The sequence below is a fragment of the Elgaria multicarinata genome, chromosome 9, assembly GCF_023053635.1.
Source record: "Elgaria multicarinata webbii isolate HBS135686 ecotype San Diego chromosome 9, rElgMul1.1.pri, whole genome shotgun sequence".
Lineage (NCBI taxonomy): Eukaryota > Metazoa > Chordata > Lepidosauria > Squamata > Anguidae > Elgaria > Elgaria multicarinata.
The window spans coordinates 88,163,210-88,179,771 of NC_086179.1; the positions used below are offsets into that span (position 1 = coordinate 88,163,210).

The 16,562-nt window shown below is 45.8% G+C and overlaps 1 protein-coding gene across 2 annotated transcripts in view; it reads right to left on the reverse strand.

Moving 5' to 3' along the window:
• GRM3 (glutamate metabotropic receptor 3) overlaps positions 1–15,968 on the reverse strand; it is a 68,451-nt gene extending 52,483 nt beyond the window's left edge. The window contains exon 1 of one of the 2 annotated variants that reach the window (XM_063134306.1): positions 15,423–15,940. In XM_063134306.1, the coding sequence (XP_062990376.1) occupies positions 15,423–15,920 (498 nt within the window). In that variant the 5' untranslated portion in view covers positions 15,921–15,940. Of the gene's footprint in view, positions 1–15,422 lie in introns of both variants that reach the window. The other variant, XM_063134305.1, reaches the window with a different exon arrangement.
• Between the last annotated feature and the right edge of the window lie 594 nt (positions 15,969–16,562).

Here is a 16,562-nt window from a genome sequence, read left to right on the forward strand (position 1 = left end):
CCAAACAGCCCTTAAGCACGACTCCACCATTCCAGCGACAGAGGGTTCAAAAGCGCTTTATTGATTAGTAATCAAGGCCTGGTCTCTTCAAAGGGAGCAATCAGACAAAAGACATAGGGAATATGGTACAGTATTAAAGCTTTCAAGGGGCAGGGCCCAGTAGCAGCATTAACCAATCAGAACATAACACTGAGGCATAGTTAATTATGCTAAACAGTCCTGTAAACAATACCTTTGGCCTGACAGTAAGTTACAGAGAGTTAACTTCAACACAGACAGCTGGAGCCAGGACTCTTGTTTATATTAGTAATCAAGGATGCAAGGACGCACACAAGGAGACATTCTCATACAGGGCATTTTGACATTTTGCTTGGAGTGCAATGGAGATTTTACAGTTTCCTGTTAAAAATGGAGGTGGTTCTGCTAACACTAGAACCTGGGGCCATTCCGTGAAATTGATTGGTGGGAGATTCAGGACACATAAAAGGAAGTATTTCTTTACACAATGCATAGTTTACTGCAGAATTCACTACCACAAGATGTAGTGATGGCCACCAATTGGGATGGCTTTAAAAGGGGGTTAGACAAGTTCCTGGAGGACAAGGCTATCAAGGGCCCTTTCTACACCATCCGTTTCCCCTGGGATCGTCCAGGGATCATCCCTGTGCATGCAAATGACACACAGGGGATTCTGGGAGCAGGCAGGGACGATCCCTCCAATTTCCTGGGATAATCCTTAGGTGTAGAAAGGGCCTAAATGACGCACAGGGGATCCCAGGAGCAGGGAGGGACGATCCCTCCATTTCCCCAGGATAACTGAAACCACAGTTATCCTGGTTTTACCTGCAGTCCCGGGACAATTCCGAGAACTGTGGGTGGTGTGGGTGCCCATCCTGGCTTCTTCCCCGTGAGTAGCGCGGGTAATCAGAGGGAAAGAGCTGGGACGGGGGGAGTCTAGGGCCATCGGGGGTAGGGTGGGGAACAGCCGCTTTCCCCCCTTTTCTTCTTTTACCTTAATTTTCGCTGAAGCGTGAGTGTGCTCCAGCTCTTTCGCTTTAAAAAAAATGGCGGCTGTGATGGGCACAATGCCTATGATTTCACGCATCCCATGTGGACTGAGGGCGATGATCCCAGAAGCAGGTAAGTCTAGGATCACCTCCTCTCCCTCCCTCTACACCCGTAGGTGTAGAAAGGGCCAATGGCTACTAGTCCGGATGACTCTATGCTACCTCCAGTATTGGGAGGGTGCTGTTGCATTCATGTCCTGCTTGTGGGTTTTCTGTTGACGACTGGTTGGCCACTGTAGCCATAGCTAGACCTAAGGTTTATCCCTGGATCGACCAGGGGTCAAACCTGTTCATCTCGGTGACACACAGGGGATCCAGTGCTCAGGCAGGGGCGAACCCTGGATGATCCCAGGATAAACCATAAGTTTAGCTGTGGCCTCTGTGAACAGAATGCTGAACTAAATGGACCCTCTTCTTATGTTCTTATTGAAAATGAATGGAATTCAGTTTTTATGGGAGGAGCAGGCACGACCAAGTGTGTAAATGTAAGAGAAAAAAATGATGATAAATTATTGTACCATGGGCATCTTACACTGAACTAAATGAGAAAAATGTGTGTATGCTGGAATTGTGATTTAGTAGAGGCAGATCATTTATACATGTGGTGGCCTTGCCCCATTGTACAAAGGTTTTGGTTTTATATTAAAAGAAACACACAGAGGATGAGCACTGGATATGTATGGTCATTGGAGACCCCCCCAAAATGCGTCTAGAATTGAATAATGTAAATATACGTGATAGAATACACTGGACAAAGATTTCAAACTTGCTAACAGTGGCTGAGGTAGAACATGGCAGTGCAGTCAGGTAAAGTAAGTGAAATTGTTAGATTAAAAGCCGATAGACAATATTGATCGAATTTCATTGTTGAGTGGCAATCTTGTATAGGTTGCAGTCACTCAAAATGAATTGTGGAGAATTCTGGCTTATCATCATTCATGCTCACGTGCAATGCCTGCTTGCTCTCACCTGCCTCCTCCTTCGAGCAAGAATGGCTACACTGAGCTGCCTTTTTCACCACCAACTAGGGAAAAGCACTGATCTCTGATCAGCTGCTGATCAGAGTTAATAGTATTTCCCTCCGTGCCAGAGGGGGTGGGGCCAGAGGAAAAAAACCTGCCAGTCTAGGGCCGGATCTACAGTACTGCTTTAAAGCGCTTTATAACAGTTTTATAGCTCTTTAAAGCAGTTAAAACGCTTTATAACTGTTATAAAGCGCTTTAAAGCAGTAGTGTAGATCCGGCCTAGATGGGGAACCCCCCACCCCCATGGGCTTTCTCAGGCCTGTGGATTGGAGGTTTCATGTCTTTTAGCTACAGGAATTCACCAGGAAGAAAAAGCTGCAAGCAACCAAGTGGGAGGAGCCAAGCAGGTGGGAGGAACCAAGTAGAAACAACTGGGCAGCATATACCAGCACACTGTGCTTGACTGCTAAGCCAGGATCCCCTGGAATCCTGGTTTACTATTTTGTGCGAACATGGCCATAGAGTTTTGGAGAGTTATACAGTGCTTTGCTATAAAGTTGGCTATAATATAAAATAATGAATATATTAACTCTTGGATTAGTTTATGATTCATTTGAGGAAAATCGGAATTCATAGAATCATAGAATCATAGAATAGCAGAGTTGGAAGGGGCCTACAAGGCCATCGAGTCCAACCCCCTGCTCAATGCAGGAATCCACCCTAAAGCATCCCTGACAGATGGTTGTCCAGCTGCCTCTTGAAGGCCTCTAGTGTGGGAGAGCCCACAACCTCCCTAGGTAGCTGATTCCATTGTCGCACTGCTCTAACAGTCAGGAAGTTTTTCCTGATGTCCAGCCGGAATCTGGCTTCCTTTAACTTGAGCCCGTTATTCCGTGTCCTGCACTCTGGGAGGATCAAGAAGAGATCCTGGCCTTCTTCTGTGTGACAACCTTTTAAGTATTTGAAGAGTGCTATCATGTCTCCCCTCAATCTTCTCTTCTCCAGGCTAAACATGCCCAGTTCTTTCAGTCTCTCTTCATAGGGCTTTGTTTCTAGACCTCTGATCATCCTGGTTGCCCTCTTCTGAACACGCTCCAGCTTGTCTGCATCCTTCTTGAATTGTGGAGCCCAGAACTGGACGCAATACTCTAGATGAGGCCTAACCAGGGCCGAATAGAGAGGAACCAGTACCTCACGTGATTTGGAAGCTATACTTCTATTAATGCAGCCCAAAATAGCATTTGCCTTTCTTGCAGCCATATCGCACTGTTGGCTCATATTCAGCTTGTGATCTACAACAATTCCAAGATCTTTCTCGTTTGTAGTATTGCTGAGCCAAGTGTCCCCCATCTTGTAACTGTGCAATTGGTTTCTATTCCCTAAATGTAGAACTTGGCATTTATCCCTATTAATTCATACTTGTTCATGGATTAATTTATAGTGGTTGTTGTAAAATTTGTGTTGTATTGTGATTATTAAAAAATGTGAAATCTTATAGATTAAATAAATTCAGGGTTGTGGTTGAGGCTACATGAAAGTTTGATGTGCGATGGTTTATTCCCACAGGCAAATCATTTCTTCGTGCTATGATCATCAAGAGATGAATGAGCACGTTTGAACTGGCTCGGAGTTTTAATGCTCTTTTGATGTTTTATCCATGAAGTTGTAAATGGGTAGACGGATGGCTCATTTACACCAAGCAGGATATTCCACTATGAAAGTGGTATATAAGAGGCAGGAGCCACACTACTGCTTTATAGCAGTATGGAAGCTCACTGCAGGATCTACACTACTGCTTTATAGTGGTACTGAAGTGCACTGACAACTGTTGGGGCTCATGACATATCTACACCAAGCAGGATATAAGACTATGAAAGTGGTATATGGTATGTGTCATGGGCTCCAACAGTTGTCAGTGCACTTCAATACCACTATAAAGCAGTAGTGTAGCTCCTGCCTTTTGCATACCGCTGTCATACTGCTTTCATAGTGGAATATCCTGCTTGGTGTAGATGAGCCCTGAGAAGTCACCAAGTTTATTTAGCCCAGCCCCTGCTGATAGATTTTCAAATAAGGATATTGTACATTGGTGGAAATTTTGGGAGCTAAATCCTTTAATTGCATCGCTAGGATATTCTAAGCAGATTTTATTCTGTTTCCCTTAAATAAATTCTCCAACAACATTTTGCCTGCTGGGGAAATAATTAAGAAAAAATAACCCTGAAAAATGAAACAGTGGCTGTTTAGACTTACCGCCTGCCAGCCATATTGGAAATTAAATGGTAAAAATCTAGCTAAATATCCATTATCTGTTATTATAACTCTGTAGGAAGGCAGTACCTTAAAGAGCCCTATGACTTCATTAGCAAAGCAGAACAGTGGGAGTGGAGACACTTTATGCCAAAAGGAAGTACCTGATACTTATCCTGTTTACACCCACTTTTAAGCATCATCATTCTGACTGAATATTGATATTTGCCATTATACCCCAACCATGCCTTTCTGCCGTTGACCTAACTAAGGCCTTAGCTAGACCTAAAGTTTATCCCGGGGTCATCCCTGTTCATGTAAATGACACACAGGATATCCTGGGAGCAGGCAGGGACGACCCCGGGATAAACCTTAGGTCTAGCTAAGGCCTCAGTGTCATGCAAAAAGTGTGTTGCCAGGTGACCTGTGAACCCACTCACTTGGGAGGCTGCCTGTTGTATCTTTGGATGAGTCACCATTCTGGCCGTGGCATCTTCTGCACCCCTGTACAACTGCCTGTGCTGAGGGTGGGTAATTCTTACTTTTTAAACAAGTAGGACATGGTGCAACAACACCCACCCACTCATGTTCCCATCTTAGCTGGCTAATGCTGACAGTGTAGATGGCTGCACAGTGGATCAGTGCATGAGCAACTGTTTACACCTAGGCTCTTCTCTCACTTGGGACCCCCAATTCCACAGAGGTCCCAATTACATGGAGCACAGTACATCCTGGTGAAGGTATGGATGCTGAGGGAGGAGGGCCCGTAGGGCCTACATCACTGGGGAAGGAGTCAGTTGCAGGGTAGCCCATCATGTGAGGAATGTGTGAATAGAGTCCAGATACAGGGCAAATGGACCAGTCTCCATGTGAGAGAAGAAACTGAAGTTGTTATTGCATTCATGCCCTGCTTGTGGGCTTCTCAAAGGCATGTGGCTGACCACGGTGGGAACAAAAGCCTGGACTAGTAAGGCCTTTGGTCTGATCCAGCAGGATCCTCTTAAGTTCTATCGATATGAGTCAGACTTTTATTTTATTTTTAATGCTCACATTCAGAAATCAGAAGGGAAACATTTCATTCTCCCAGGTCCTTCCTATCATCACCACGCTTCAGTAACACCCACCCTCAAAGGAAAGTTCCAGCCCTGAGATGGAGTTGCAAATTTGATACTGTGGAACTCGTACTCATGAAAGATTTTATATAGTGGCTGTCTCACTATAAAAAAGTAATTGCCTTGCTTGAAGGCTTATGAAAAGCTCAGTTGGACTTACTTCTGAATAGAAAAGCTTAGGGCTGTTTGCTCATTACTGGAAGCCCACCTTGAGTCTGTGAGAAAATTCCTTCTCACTGGCCACATAACCAGCTGGCTTTCTGTGAACTGCCTAAGGGCCACTTCACACACTATGAAGGCAGGTTTTGCCACCACATGGACACCTGACAAGTAGACACTTTATATGCCCTTTGTGGCTCTCCTAGCTTTACTTATTTTATTTATTATTGCATTTATATCCCACCTCTTTTCCTGCAAGGAACCCAAGGCAGCATACTTAATCCTCCTCCTCCTCCTCTCCACTTTATCCTCACAACAACAACCCTGTGAGGTGGGTTGGGCTGAGAGCCTGTGACAGGCCCAAAGTCACCCAATGGGTTTCCATGGCTGAGTGGGGACTAGAACCTGGATCTCCCGACTCCCAGTCTGACACTCTAGCCGCTACACCACACTGGCTCTTCTTGTACCCTCGTCCTCCGCATACTACAGATCACACCTTCCATTCACCAATCACAGCTTTTCTCATTGAGCCACAGTCTAATGAACAATTTGTCATTTGGAAGTTCACACCCCGTATTCGTTAAATGTTATTTCCAGGGTTGACCTTCTGTAGGAGTTATAATTAAGGATTACATCAAACAGGGGTGTTTAATCTCTGGCCTGCTGGCCAAATCCAGCCTACCAGGCATCTCATCCCGACCCTCCAGGGTTCCTCACATGGTCTTGCACCCTTTGCCTGGCTCCATCCCCTTTCCCCTAACTGCTGATTGTTTTGTGGTTTCCCAAGCTTCTGTGCAGCATTTCCCCCCATTCTGGAATGTTGAAATGCATCTCTTAAGACTTACTTTCTTAAAGGAAGAGTTTCATGTTCAATATACCAGTATTTTGGGTATTGCTGGTATTTTTTGGCCCTGTGCCATTGGCTTGCCCACCCTTGAAGAACAGCTCTGAAATTGAATTTGGCCCTCAGGCCAAAACATAAAATAGAAAAATCTTAACCAAGTTTCTTTATGTATTGCATCTGTGTTCCACTTTTCTTCCATCATGGAATTCAAGGTGGTATGCGTAGATCCCATTCAGACATGAAAAAACAGCGCTTCAGCTGTTTTCTATTTCAGATGCCTTCAGACTGTGTCCTTAACACTATCTTGATTGCCTATAAGTTGATATAGGTTACAATCCTATGCATGGTTAGACAGCAAAGATTCCTACAACTCCCAGAATTCCCCAGCCCGCCATGCATAGGATTATACCCTTAAAAATATTAACATATAAATTCTATTTTATACTTAAAAAAGGGTTGTCAAGCGCTCTTGCTTCATAAATCAGTTTAATCAAATTCTCTTTTTCTTCTCAGATCCACCCCAACCCCCGTATCATTTCATTCTCGGATGGTATTTTGGAAAAAAAATCTGTCTGGGAACAATTTCTAAGTGTGAAGTGATTAATATATTAAACACTAATTCAATATCAGATAACTCAACTTGGCCGTGTAGATAATCTAGCATCACCTCCTTGGGGTTTAAAGGGTGTTCCAGTCTCTTGAGGTCTAATTTAGCATATAAAAGGTATAATTTTGCTCACTTTTCATTTCTCAGTTCTGTAGGATCAATGGCTATGAGCAGTCTAGTCATTTTCTAAAAGTGTCTTCCAGAACATATATAAAAGTCAGACATCATTCTTATGTTCCCCTTAGAACTCTGGTGCTTTTTGTAGAACTTGCTGTTAATCTTTTGATTTTTTTTAAAAAAAACTACCTCTCTTTTACGCACTAGCTGTAATTATATTTTGTTTAGAGTATTTTAATTTTTCTTACAACTCTCTTTGGATAATGTCTTGGTGATCTTCAGATTAGATTGCTGCAAACCATGGAGTATGTTGCTGCCCTTGAAAACTATCTACTGCAGTAGATCCAGAATGTGGTGGCATGAGTATGGAGTGGAACACACTATATGGAGCATGCACACCTGTCCTTAGGTGAATCCAAAACCTATAACTGAATGAATGCAGTTACCTTCAGTTCAATGGTGTTTACTCTCAGTTTATTTATTTATTACATTTATATACCGCCCCACAGCCGAAGCTCTCTGGGCGGTTTACAACAATTAGAAATGGTAAACATTAAAAGTATACAAAATTTAAAAACCATCAAAACATAAAAAACAGTATAAAAACAACAGTATCCATTTAAAAACAACAATTCTGGGGTCCATTAAAAACAAACTTAACGTTGTTAAATGCTGTTAAAATGCCTGGGAGAAGAGGAAAGTCTTGACCTGGCACCTGAAAGATAACAATGTTGGCGCCAAGCGAGCCTCATCGGGGAGATCATTCCACAGTTGGGGGGCCATCACCGAAAAGGCCCTCTCCCTTGTTGCCATCCTCCAAGCTTCCCTCGGAGTAGGCACTCGGAGGAGGACCTTAGATGTTGAGCGCAGTGTACGGGGAGGTTCATGTCGGGAGAGGCATTCCATCAGGTATTGCGGTCCCAAGCCATGTATGGCATGGGACTGCAATAAATGTGCATAAAGTGACAAGTTTGATTGGCTCCCATTTGTTTCTTGGACATTGTTTCAAAATTCTGGCCATAAATCAAGAGATGGGGTGTAGGATTATTTTTGGCCTACAGCAGATGCTTTAGCCTGCAACTCCCATGACCATTGGTTATGGTGGCCGGGGCTGATGGGAGTTGCAGTCCAAACATCTGGAGGGGCACAAGTTGCACACCTCTGCCATAAATGGTCCAGAGCACAGGATACTTAAAGAACATAAGAAGAGCCATGCTGGATCAGGATTCATCTAGTCCAAGGGTCCATCTAGTCAAGCATTCTGTTCACACAGTGGCCAACCAGCTGCTCAGGAGAAACCCACAAGTAGGGCATGAATACAACAGCACCCTCTCACCCATGTTCCCCAGGAACTGGTGTACATAGAGATATTGCCTCTGATTCTGGAGGTAACATAGAGCTATCTGGATTAGTAGCTATGGATAGCCTTCTCCAGGAATTTGTCTGCCCCCCTTTTAAAGCCATCCAAATTGGTGGCCATCGCTACATCTTGTGGTAGTGAATTCCATATTTTTAACTATGTGCTATGTGAAGAAGGACTTCCTTTTATCTGGCCCAAATCTCCCAACAATCAGCTTCATGGGATGACCCAGGTTCTAGTAGTATGAGAGACGGAGAAAAATGTCTCCCTATCCACTTTCTCCACACCTCTATCATGTCTCTCCATATCAACTTACCCAGTTGCTTAGGTCACCATCTGTTTTGACTCATTCTGAGGCTATTAATATCTGCTAAGGATAGGTCATTTTCAGTGGTAACTCCTGGATTATGGAATTCTCTTCAGTCATCTGGGCTGTTGATTGGGCACCATCTGTCTGGAACAGGGAACAGAGATGTTCCTTGCTCCAGACAGTGTTTGAGAGGGAAAGGGCTTGAATGTTGGCAACAAGGGAGAGGGCCTTTTCAGTGGTGGCCCCCCAATTATGGAATTATCTCCCCAATGAGGCTCGCCTGGCACCAACATTGTTATCATTTCGGTGCCAGGTCAAGACTTTTCTCTTCCTCCAGGCACAGGGTGACCATATGAAAAGGAGGACAGGGCTCCTGTATCTTTAACAGTTGCATAGAAAAAGAAATTTCAGCAAGTGTCATTTGTATATATGGAGAACCTGGTGAAATTTCCTCTTCATCACAACAGTGAAAGCTGCAGGTGGTCGTGCGTGCTGCCCAGGTTCACGTGGTGATCAGGCTGCACCGTCAAAGCGATGGAACGGGCGTGGCGAAGCGTGAATAGCGAGATATTCAGAGATTTACTCAAACATGGAGGCTTTAGCATCCAGCACCCCACTATCACATTAACCCGGAGGGAGCTTTACAGACAGGATGGCGTACACCTGTCCGACTTAGGCAATGATCTATTCCTACATGATCTGCAAAGGGCCCTGAGAGGCATATTCCTAGGCGTGGGGGTGGGGGAGCGACTAAGCAAGTGGCTTGACGCCCCCCGTGGCAGGTAGGGACGGGCATCCACAGGGAACTGAATGGCGGGCATTCATAGGCACTGTTACAGTGATAGGTGATTCCCGAGGGCTCCCAGTGTTGAGCCTTGTGGCCGGGCCGGGGGATAAGGACCACCTATGAGGCCGACCTCTCTCACCCACCTTGAGCCAAGGGGGCATGGGTTGGGGTTGACAAGGGAAGGTCTCCCTACCCCATCAGGGGATGGACAGCAGGGTGGCAAGAAATAGAGCGCCACCCGCTGGGCCGTGAAAGCTCGCCCCTCCGCATAGAAGGCCTGCTTGCAGGCTTGACTGGATGCCCGACAAGAACCCTTTACAGATCTTGAATAAAAGTGGCCAAGTTTAAATCCAATCTGTGGTGTCGTCTCTCATTTCTTGCGTCCGCCCCACAATGTCATTTGTATATATGGAGAACCTAGTGAAATTTCCTCTTCATCACAACAGTTAAAGCTGCAGGTGCCCTGCCCTTTTTAAAAATCTGGTCACTCTCGTATAGCTCCTGCAGCTTTAACTGTTGTGATGAAGAGGGAATTTCACCAGGTTCTCCATATATACAAATGACACTTGCTGAAATTTCTTTTTCTATGCAACTGTTAAAGATACAGGAGCCCTGTCCTCCTTTTCATATGGTCACCCTACCCAGGCATTTAACAGCATTTAACAACATATGCTAAGTTTATTTTTAGTGGACCCCAGAACTGTTGTTGTTTAAATGGATACTGTTGTTTTTATATTTTTGATGGTTTAAATTTTTGTATACTGTTTAATGTTCACTGTTTTTAACTTTTGTAAACTGCCCAGAGAGCTTCGGTTATGGGGCGGTATATAAATTTAATAAATAAATAAATAAATAAATACTGCTGTGGTTTATTTTTGCTTTGATGCTGTGTTTTACCATTGTGTTGCTTTTGTGTTGGACTAAATTTCGTTCCTTATAAAGTTGGACCTGCAACAAAACGTTGCAGTGTGGAGTCCTCCGGTTCGGTATTCCAGCTACTCTATTCCATCCCTCCACCCCTGCTTGTCTGCTGAACTGAACAAGCGGCATTCCCATTTTTCCTTTGTTGCTGTTTGCAGCAATATTTATAATGCCCTGTGCTTTCTGTCTGGGCAGCTGTCAGTCTGATCATTTCTTTGTGTTGTCACGTTGTTGCTTTCCTCTTCATCTCTCCCACCAAAATATGGCAAATGAACATGACAACCCCCTCCCCCCCCCCCGCCACAGTCACTAGTAAAAATAAATAAATCACAGTGTATAACCTGGTCTATGGAGCCAATTAAAATCATATGAATCTGAAATGTGCGCTAAGCTGCAGTGAGGCTGATAGCAAAAGCTTGTACAGAATCCATTATTAGGGAAAAGCCACTGTACGGATTTAGCCTGCCTGAAACATGAAGAATATAATTACCGTATATTACATATTTATTCAAAACATTCACAATCCATCCTTTCACCTTAAAAGGCACCTGAAGTGGCTGATTATCCATGAAATCATACAATAAAAATAGAAACATCATATAGACTAATAATGATCTCTGTTCTCCCAGTCCTTGTAGCCATAATTGGACCATCCATGCAAAAGAAGGAGGTACCAGCAATCTTGAATGAACCCAAAAGTTTGCAGAAATATAAGAAAATCTTGTGTGTGTGTGTGTGTGTGTGTGTGTGTGTGTGTGTGTGTGGAATCTTCAGGGGGAACACCTCCCATAAGCAACCCAAGGGGTTGCTTATGGGACTGAGCATGCTCAGAGGGCGCAAAATGGTGACATAGGCCGTTGCTAGACGAGTGTTTAGCCCGGTGTGAGGCCCGGGCTCCCTGCTGTGCGTGCAGATGACGTACAGGGGATCCCGGGGTCAGGCCGGGCTAAACCCTCCCTTGACCCGGGATAACTGGATCCGCTTGTTGCGGAAGGTCTAGCTAGTTCCGTGGCTTTTCCTGGCTGCTTGCTTACTCGCAGGTAGCCGGGAGAAGCCGCACACTGGGCACAGTGCTCTGGGCACGGAGCACAGTGCACTGGGCACAGCCATAGGAGAGCTGTGCCCATCGGGCCTGGGGAGGAGATCACGGACGGGGAGGCGGAGGGGGCATCGGACATTGTGAGCGGGCGAGTGGGGGGTGGACATGGCGAGCGGGGGGGTGGACATGGCGAGTGGGGGGTGGTGGACATGGCAAGTGGGTGTGTGTAGACATGGCGAGCGAGGGTGTGTGGACATGGCGAGCGGGGAGGGGGACATGGCGAGCGGGGAGGTGGACATGGCGAGCGGGGAGGTGGACATGGCGAGCCAGCGAGGTAGCGGGCAAGCGAAGGGGCGGGCGAGCGAGTGGGCGAGTGGGGGGGGGCATCAGGCATTGTGGGGGGGAATTGGGGGCAGGGGGGAGCAGGGAACCCTTTTTTTTAAAAAAAAACCCCTACCTTCTCGGTGCGCTGCTGCGCACATGGCCCTTTAATTAAAAAGAAATGGAAGACGCGACGGGGCTTTCCCTTACTCCGTCGCATGTTATGTCTAGCTAGGGGCAATGGCCCGGGCTAGCTGGAGTGCGGCGTTGCCCCGACTCCCCACCGGATTATCAGGTAGGTCTAGCAAGGCCCATAGACAGGAGATACATTACTGCTTTATAATGGTATTGATTGAAGTGCATTGACAACTGTTGGGGCCCATTGACACATTCCATATTCTGTTTTCAAACCACTTTCATAGTTTTATATCCTACTTGGTGTCGATCTGGCCAGACAGATTGGAATAGGATAGAACAGAGGAAACAGAACCCTTCTTCATAGGTTTTTGTGTGTGTGCGTGTTCTCAATCTCATTGGTATTTTCTGCACATATGTTAAATAACTATCCCTCATTTGGGTGCATTTATTTAAGACTCATAAGCTACAGATATTTTCACTGGGGAAGTACAGATCACAATTCCATGGGAGATCCTGTAGCACAGTGGCTAAAACACTGAGCTGAGGCCACTGACCCAAACCTTTCTTCTGCCCACCTCCCCCCTTTCTGAGGGGGAAACATCATGCCTCCATGTGACCTGCCCACCTTATGCACAACACTCAGTGCATCATGGGGGGAAGGGCATGCGACTACTTCTGCACTGTGCAAAGAGCATCACGTTCTTGTAAGTGTGTGATATGGTCTACAGAGCAACATGCAGCTGTAAATCAGCTCTGTCTCCCTGGGTTGTGGCCATGGTTTTCTTCTGAATGTTCAAAGTACAGCAACTTCTCTGCATGTGGGTTGCATAGTCTAGCTCTTCCTTGTTGCCTGCTTGAATTTCAAGTGCTTGATGAAACCTACACATACACAGCAGCTATTCCTTTTCCAGAAGCAAAACTAAAAATCTCATTGAATAGGTCCTTGATCCTGTATTCTCGGACTGAGGCAGTTTTCTTTTGATCTCAGGAGGAAGGCAGACTTGAGCCAGACGCTTGCAAATGCAGACAGGAGGCACAAAGTGCATGATGGGTTATGCCTCTGATTTCTACTCATGCAGGAGAGTCTGAGATTTTAAGACTGGACAACCTATTAGATGGTGCCCTGCTGAAACCCTTCTTGTTGTGGTAGAAGCTAGATTAGATGACCCCCCAAGTCTACCTTCCTTAATGAAATTTCTTAGATTCTAAAGTATTTACTATTAGTTCTACAAGTGAATTGTGCCAGTTCCATCATTCAACTCTGGTGCATTTGTAGGTTTCTTCGTTCCATATTCTAAATATCTCCCATCCCCCCTTGTCTGAAGCTCACAATTCTCAGAGGATAGGGGCCTGGCTACTCAGCCCCTAGTATCTTGCTCTCATCACCATCATGGGCATACCTACCTTTGATGAGGAACAGTTGGAATCCATCTCCTATAAACCAAAGGAAGTGGGCCCCTATTTGAGCATCCACTCAAATAGCCAACTTGGGGAGAGGATAGAGGAAATTGAGCAGAATTCAACTTTCCTCTTCCCTGTTGGCTGCCACCTACCCTCCTCACCATCACTCTGTTTTCTTTGGCTGCTTCGTCCTTCTCCCAGCATGCACCAGGATTGTATGACATCACTGTGACATCATTGTTCTACCATCACTTCCAACTAGACTCTGTTCACATCCAGCTGATAGCAGAGCAGGGACACCAAAGCGTCCACACAGATGCTGGATATCTAATTGAACGGAGACAATTGTGTCCATTTCTGAGTCAGTGAGCTTGGGCCAACTGAAATGTCGTGGAGTTTCTTCCTTGTGGCAAGTCACCACGTTGCACAGTAAACATATGGACCCAGGAACCACATGGCCAGGGACAAATGCGTGGTGCGTTCCCAGCCAGTCATCTTCTTCTTCCCCTGCTGGGTGACGATCAGCTGGGAAAGAAAAACGCAAATGCTTGTCCCTGCCTTGTTCCTGTTTTGAATTTACTGTGCAGAGCACTGAGCACAGGGAAATGACGCTCACACTGGAAGCGGTCGGTGTGAATTGGGCCTAAGAATAGTAGTGACACTGTCAATGTGACAAGGCATATAAACTAGATCTTTTTTTTTTAATAATCAGTTACCTATGCACTCACTTCAATCTCTGGCAAACTTTTCCAAATGTTTCAGAGGCCACTAGAAACCTTATATATAAAGCTTCATCCCATGGAGTCAGACCATCAGTCCGTTGTCTGTAGCCCCATATTTCCCACTCCAAGGCCTCAGGTGAAGGATCTTCCCAGAAGCCTCTGCTACCTGAGAGACTATGAATTGGTGATGATGTTCAAGGATAGAACCTGGGACTTTGGCACGGAGCGATGGTCCCTACCCAGAACTTCACACATTGGCTCCATTTCTACAAAGAAGGCCGTTTCAGCCTAAGCTCCGTATTTTTGAGCCACAGTCATCTTTAGTGCACCTGATCTCAGTTTGGCCCCACCACCTAGAAATGTGGATGTAAGAAGGCCTTAATTTGGAAGGAGAAGGCTTTCTCTTTCCACGAAAGGGATTGTCAGCATTCACTTAACACCTTGTCCACTTGAGCTCAACACGCTCCAGGATTGTCCTATTCAGTAGCCATATTATCCCTATTAGCATTCATCAGCAAGTCACTCAAAGTCACAAGTCTTGCTAGTTTCTCTGCCTTCTCATACCCCAAACCACATGCCCATATAAGCCCTCCTAGCCCAATAGGAATTTTCCTCCTCCAAGCTCAATGTCATTTATTATGCCAGCCTTAACCAAATGGATGTCTACTACACATGTTGGACTCTGACTCCTGCGACCTGCTGCCAACATGCTAGCTGGGAAGGATGGGAGATGTAGTCCAACACATCTGGAGGGAACTTGTGGCCCTCCAGATGTTGTTGGGCTTTGACTCCCATCAGTCCCAACCAGTATGGCCCATGATCAGAGATAATGGGATGTAGTGTCTAACACCATCTGGAGGGCCACAGGTGCCCTGCCCCAAGGTAGGAGAAGTTTGCCTGTCTAGAAGGGCTGCTGCATTTGCACCTTCTTTTGGTTTAACTTGCAGCAGAGCTGCCCCCAGTCATTCTGCTGCCTGAGGTGAAGAACAAGATGGCTCCCCCTCCATTCCATGAACAAAAGCTGACTGGACTTGCAGTTCAATCTTTCCTCAAGATTGACAATGATACAGCACACACCATAGCCCCCACACACCTGAAGGCATCAGGCTAGCTTAGGGGGTGCAGGGCAGGCTCCTTGGCACACAGCTCTTTCCTCCAACATGGCTTCCTCTTGCTGTCTCCCAGCAACTGCTGTCTCAACCAACTGCCTCCCCCTGCCTAATGGTACCCGCACAGGCCCAGGTGATTTTCCCGATGGGAAACCTTACGACAGGTGAAGAAACATTCAGACTGAGGCCTCACCTGTATGGAGACGCTGCTGTAAGAACCTCCAATGACACCTGCAATGAGTAAGGGGATGTTTTCTTGAATCGCATAGGACCCATCGGGACACATATACTCGGCTTCATCCACCTTAGTCAAAGAAGCCCTGACAAACTCCAGGGACTGTTCTAATGCATATGTGTCCCTTGAGCAAGTATCCAAAATATGAACGCCAAGCTTAATTCCTGGGAGTAAGTAGCTATCCCTGTTGATCTCATCGATAGCAAACAACATTGCCTCTAGGCGCTGGATGCCTCGGTCTTCATTGATCCTCCCACATTCGTCTGCACCGGAGCCCTTTTCCTTAATCGGGAACAGACCGCCGAAAACCAGGTCTCCTTCCATCTTAATTTCTTTCCTTATAAAGTTGTGGTCACCTAGAGAAGGGAAGACACCTTTGGAAAACAAAGCCAGCGCAAGCACATGGAGCTTTGCCCACATCTTCACCGGTCCTGTTCTGGCAGCTCTAAGAAACATCCGTAGGAATGCTAGAGACCGTCATTCCTTCCAGGTCTTGCAGGGTGACGTGCCATCCCATCAACAAGGGAGGACCCAGCCAGCCAGATCGTCCATCAAGTCTCTAAAGAAATGAAAGGATTGAAATTAGATGGTGGCTTTTCCCCACAGAAAACATACTGAGTTGGGGTTGGATCCAGATTTACTAGTCATGCCTAAGTGATGTCTCATTGATTTCAATCGATTGACTCTTAGGCCCACTGAAAACAATGGGATTAGTCACAACTAACTTAAGTCCCATTGGTAACTCAAGACCCATTCTTTTTTTTAAAGTATGAGTAAATCTGGATCCAAGCTTTGGTCTTTAAGGTTTCCTAGGACCCCGCTCAATGGGGGTGGAGTAGCCATGTCCCCCCATCCCTACATCAAGCACCTCCTGAACAAGTTACCTAAGGGCATTTGCACATTCAGCCAAGTTCACAAGGTTCTTCCCCCTCAAAAAATGTGTAGGTGATGATAGAACTGGACCGTTGTGTGTACAACCATACATGTGAAGCTTTTGCACTGTATGAAGTGGGCCTTTGTCTTTGTGGAGACATCTGCCACAATCCAATGAGAGTGATCGGTCAGCACAAAGAATTTTTTAACTTGAGAGTCTCCATT